Source organism: Oncorhynchus nerka, linkage group LG14, assembly GCF_034236695.1.
Source record: "Oncorhynchus nerka isolate Pitt River linkage group LG14, Oner_Uvic_2.0, whole genome shotgun sequence".
NCBI classification, from domain to species: Eukaryota; Metazoa; Chordata; class Actinopteri; order Salmoniformes; family Salmonidae; genus Oncorhynchus; species Oncorhynchus nerka.
Window position 1 is genome coordinate 80,292,812 of NC_088409.1, and position 6,000 is coordinate 80,298,811.

The window sequence follows — 6,000 nt, forward strand, 5'->3', positions numbered from 1 at the left end:
GATTAGGCTAATCAAGGTGATTACTTTTGATGACTTGCTGATTTACTTCATTAGTTGAATGAGGAAGGAGCTTGTACACCATTCAGCTCTCCAGTGACCACTGATCTGACTGTTCTAATGCACTAAGTGCAGTAGTTTAATAGCTGCTTTCAGATGTTTACTGTTTTGTGATTCAGAAGGGCCTCCATATGAATGTCAAAAGGGAATCTATGATTCTAAGTGTTCTAGATGTTGGTTCTAAGTGTATTGTTCTCTTGTCCCCAGACCCACACCATCTTTTCTCTGCTGGGATTGAACCATGCCTACGTCACCAGCATTGGACGACTCATTGGAGTGGTGTCCCTCAAAGAGGTGAGTGACACAGATCACCTGGGGTTGAGCACATCAACATGGCACTGTCCCATCATCATCATCGATTACAACATCACAACAGCCACCATTGTCATAGACCTCTCCATCATCATCATCTTTCTCACTGTCACAATCATCAGCATAACTGTCACCACCATCACACACATACCATCAGTATCAATGACCTTCCCTCCTTCCGTGCCTTGTTATGTGACAGACAGCGAGACAAATGTCTGGTTAATGTTCCTTGCAGTCTCTCCTCTTTCTGTCTCTTGTTCTTTCTATATTTCTCTCTCTCTCTCGCTCTCTTCACAAACAAAGCAGGTGGAGGCACTCTGTCTTTATCAGTTGGCTGTAAAACAGGGGATTGTTGCTAAGCACAGTGTTGTTCCACTGGCTGACATTCAGGCCTTTTGTTTGGTGTTAAACAGCCTCTCCTCTTCTCGCCCTCTAGTCTCCTCTTCTTTGCTTCTACTCGCCTCACCTCTCCTCTCTTCTTTGCTTCCACTCGCCTCACCTCTCCTCTCTTCTTTGCTTCTACTCGCCTCATCTCTCCTCTCTTCTTTGCTTCTACTCGCCTCACCTCTCCTCTCTTCTTTGCTTCTACTCGCCTCACCTCTCCTCTCTTCTTTGCTTCTACTCGCCTCACCTCTCCTCTCTTCTTTGCTTCTACTCGCCTCACCTCCTCTCTTCTTTGCTTCCACTCGCCTCACCTCTCCTCGTCTCTGTCACACAGCACTGCTGCATTCAGCTCTCCTTATGCTTTCTAATAACTGGGGAGGATGTGTATGTGTGTGTGTGTAAGTGAGAAACATGCCTAGAAACCGTTGTTTCCCAGACGTCTGTCATTGTTGGGGAAGGAGAGGGGTGGAGTACAGTATATGACGACAACTTATTAGGGCTATTGTTGGGGCCAATATATGTTGAGTTAAAAAAAAACATTGTTCATCATCTTTAATTTATTACCATGGTAGCATAGCCACACTCCCTATATTATCACCTAGAAACACCATAGCAACCGCCCTGTAATATTGCCATGGTTAAACATCACCATTCCACTTTGGTCTACACTTGCCTAAGACTGTCAATGGTTTATATATGCACTAGATGACTGACAAGGGGTGCCGTTTTGAAGCCACCGCGCCTCCATATTGGCACTCCCCCACGGTTGTAAAAAATATATTTTGGAAGCTATAGAAATGCCTTTATTAATAAATAAAAAATGTTTTGCCATGTTCATTCTATTACAGACACCTTAATGAATATTTTTACATTATATTATGTAAGCTAAACATACAAATTTTAAAAAAATATATAAAAACATTTATTTTTTTGAAGTACTGTTCCCACTAGGGTTGCAAAGGGAGGGTATATTACTGGAAACTACCAGTAAACTACCAGAATTCAGCATATGTGGGAACTCCTTCAAGACTGTTGGAAAAGCATTCAAGGTTAAGCAGGTTGAGAGAATGCCAAGAGTGCGCAAAGCTGTCATCAAGGCAAAGGGTGGATATTTGAAGAATTTCAAATATAAAATATTATTTGATTTGTTTAAAACTTTTTGGGGTTACTAGATGATTCCATATGTGTTATTTCCTAGTTTTGATGTCTTCACTATTATTCTACAATGTAGAAAATAGTAAAAATAAAGAAAAACCCTTGAATGAGTAGGTGTTCTAAAACTTTTGACTGGTAGTGTACATCATGGATGGACGCTTCTCCCTGTCATGGATGCCATGGTTGCCCTTAGTTTGAAGATGTAATCCGGAGACAGATGTTTTCTCCATCTCCTTAGCTATCATACACTAATTCCACTGATTTCAAAACTCGGTCCTCCAGAAAGTGGAGAGCAACACTTATGCAGCTCTACTCAGCAATACATATATTTTTTAAACAGCGTTAGACAGGATTACCTACAGATACTGACCAGCTCAAATAGGCAGACCAATCCAAACGCATCTCTCGGCATGTCCAGCCAACTCATTATCTCAGCCAATCATGGCTAGCGGGAAGGTTGCTTGCTTTTTCTGTGGCTAAACCAACTAGGCTCGTAATTTAATAATTTTATTAATGTTTTTCATGTATAAATTACCAAAGTTACGATGGATTCCCATAGATTTTCTGTTAATTACCAGATTCCAGTAACTTTGGTAAATGACCAGTAGTTTTGCAACCCTAGTCCCCACTACAACAAAGAATACTTAAATAGATGTAATTTTGTCCTTGAATCATTTCATTGAAATACTGTAAAATTACATTCATTCTAATGGAGGATTGCTCCTTCTGGGGAGTGCCAATATGGCTGGCCGGTGGCGTCAGTCTTTCATTGGCCAATACATAGCATCAGCAATCCAGGGTTTACATACATTATTGGTCACTGTACAGATTGAGCTATCCTCTCTGATACCGAGCCTAATTTATACTCAATCCCAAATTGACTTTAGTCCCTACGTGTCAAAGTGTTCAGGCTAGGGGTTGGGTTTGTATTGGGAAAGTCTCTTCACCTTTGTTGACCCACTATTTCTTTGTCATTATCTCTGTAGCTGCAGAAGGCCATCGAGGGCTCTGTGGCAGTGAAGGGGGTGAATGTGCGCCCCCCTCTGGCCAGTTTCCGGGACAGCGGCGCCAGTGGCACCATTATGAACAACGAGAACAAGGCCAGAGATCTCCACAAGCTGTGGAACCGCCGAAAGTTGATGTCCCTCCCCCAGGAGCATCAAGCCTCCGACGCTGACGAGAAGTCCAAGTGAGGTGGACTGGGATAGGTTGACTGGGATGGGGACGATGATGCGGACAGGTGGACAGGGATGGGGACAGGTGACACAGGGATGGGGACAGATATGTTGGCGAGGAGTAGGAGGAGCATTGACCCCCCCCCCAACTCAAAACAACAACCGATGCTGCAAACTCATGGCTTGGATCAATATTTAATTCTGGACTATAGAGTTCTCTCCTCTTACTCCTCTCCTAACCTTCCTCTCCATCCCTCTCTCCTTTACCCCTCCTCCTGGTTGCCCTTTGGGCCCTACACTTACTCAGCTCTTATGGAGGAGGGATGGACTCACCCTGCGCTTGGCCCAACCAGAACAGAAGAGATCTGGGTGTTAGGGAGGGGAGAGAAGAGGAGGGTGTCACTGCTTAACAAAGGTGATCAGAGCAAAATGTATAGAATATGCGTGTTTTGACTATAAAAGGAATTGCATTTTTATACAAATTTTGCAGACTTTGCTATTGGTCTGACTTTGAGAGGAAATGTAAAAAAGAAAATCCTATGTGTAGCACCTTCTCAGAAAATACAGTCTCAAACACACACGCACAAGTTTCAATAAGAGCCAGTCTGCACACTCCAAGACAATGGAGTTCTCTCTAAAAATAGCTCTTTATAACCTTGAAGAGAGGAAGAAGGAGAGGGGGAAGAGGGAGAGAGTGAAAAAGGCTCAAATATGACAATATGAAAGCGTTTTCTGTTATCTAATCTGCTGCTGCTTTAGGGTGTCCCTCCCCCCAATAGAACCCAGAGTAGCTTTCTGGTTGGCCAACTTCACATCCCCACTATATATGTCCACTGTCCAGTAACACTACACTACGTTGATCAGAGTAAGGTCAGACCCAGACCACATAGAACCAGTTTGATTCAGTCCCATTCTAAATCCTATTTTCCCTAACCTTAACCCTAGCTCCAAACCCTAACCTTAACCTTAAAGCTAACTCTAGCTCCTAACCCTAACCCAAATTCTAACCCTAACACTAATTCTGACCTTAACCCTAAACCCCCTAGAAATGGCATTTGACCTTGTGGGGACCAACAAAATGTCCCCAGTTGGTCCCCCCAAATTTTTGATAATTCTTGTGAGGACTTCTTGTCCCCACAAGTATAGTTAAACATGTCCACACACACACACACACCGACTGATATTTCTGCAACCTGGATGTGTTATTGCATAAATACGTTTTCATTTCAGTGGTGAGTTCTTGCCTTGTTCACCGCCACTGAAAAGAAAACACACACACACACATTAACATCTTCACAGACTGACATGCAGAGAGATGCACACATGTGAGGAGAAGTATGCTGTTGTGTATATCATTTTAATGGACAATATTATTATTATTATTATGATGGCAATTTTTTTTTAAATGTTTTTATTCCTGTTTATTTTGTATCTTTTCTCATTGAATTCATTTTGATCTAGGTTTGATTGGCATCATTCAATCATCCAATGAGCTTTAATCATGGCTTATTTTGGGAAAGGGGCAGTGGTGTGAAGTACTTAAGTAGTACTTTGAAGTATTTTTACTTAAGTAGTTGTTTTGGGTATCTGTACTTTACTATTTATATTTTACTTTTACTTCACTACATTCCTAAAGAAAATTATATACTTTTTACTCTATACATTTTCCCTGACACCCAAAAGTGCTCATTACATTTTGAATGCTTAGCAGGACAGGACAATTGTCTAATTCACACACTTATCTCTGATCTGGACTCACTAAACACACATGCTTTGTTTGTAAATTATTTCTGAGTGTTGGAGTGTGCCTCTGACTCCTTAAATAAATACAAAAAACAAGAAAATGGTGCCATCTGGTTTGGTTAATATAAGGAATTTTAAATGATTTATACTTTTGATACTTAAGTATATTTAAAACCAAATACTTTTAGACTTTTACTCAAGTAGTATTTTACTGGATGACTTTCACTTTTACTTGAGTCATTTTCTATTAAGGTATCTTTACTTTTACTCAAGTATGACAACTGGGTACTTTTTCCACCACTGGAAAGGGGATGGGGCTTTTGGGGGAATGTGTGGATTTAAGACTTTGCTATATGTTTACAGATTTAACATCATTGCTGTAATACGTGATTGTTAATTTAAAATCTAACTGATCTACATTGCTATCTATGGAGTTGCTCTTCCTGCAACTCCTTTTTAGTTTTTTTGTGTGTATTGCTCTTCCCTGCGGAAAAACCAGTCATATGGCAGTCCAGTCATATGGCAGTCCAGTCATATGGCAGTCCAGTCATATGGCAGTCCAGTCATATGGCAGTCCAGTCATATGGCAGTCCAGTCATATGGCAGTCCAATCATATGGCAGTCCAGTCATATGGCAGTCCAGTCATATGGCAGTCCAGTCATATGGCAGTCCAGTCATATGGCAGTCCAGTCATATGGCAGTCCAGTCATATGGCAGTCCAGTCATATGGCAGTCCAGTCATATGGCAGTCAATCATATGGCAGTCCAGTCATATGGCAGTCCAGTCATATGGCAGTCCAGTCATATGGCAGTCCAGTCATATGGCAGTCCAGTCATATGGCTGTCCAGTCATATGGCAGTCCAGTCATATGGCAGTCCAGTCATATGGCAGTCCAATCATATGGCAGTCCAGTCATATGGCAGTCCAGTCATATGGCAGTCCAGTCATATGGCAGTCCAATCATATGGCAGTCCAATCATATGGCAGTCCAGTCATATGGCAGTCCAATCATATGGCAGTCCAGTCATATGGCAGTCCAGTCATATGGCAGTCCAATCATATGGCAGTCCAATCATATGGCAGTCCAGTCATATGGCAGTCCAGTCATATGGCAGTCCAGTCATATTGCAGTCCAATCATATGGCAGTCCAGTCATATGGCAGTCCAGTCAT

The 6,000-nt window shown here is 41.9% G+C and overlaps 1 protein-coding gene across 1 annotated transcript in view; it reads left to right on the plus strand.

The window, feature by feature from the left end:
* Positions 1-5,446, plus strand: part of LOC115141308 (chloride channel protein 2-like) — a 73,775-nt gene extending 68,329 nt beyond the window's left edge. Inside the window, exons 22-23 of the mRNA XM_065000477.1 lie at positions 265-351; positions 2,895-5,446. Coding sequence (XP_064856549.1) covers positions 265-351; positions 2,895-3,101 — 294 coding nt within the window. The 3' untranslated portion in view covers positions 3,102-5,446. The remainder of the gene's footprint in view (positions 1-264; positions 352-2,894) is intronic.
* The last annotated feature ends 554 nt before the right edge of the window (positions 5,447-6,000 follow it).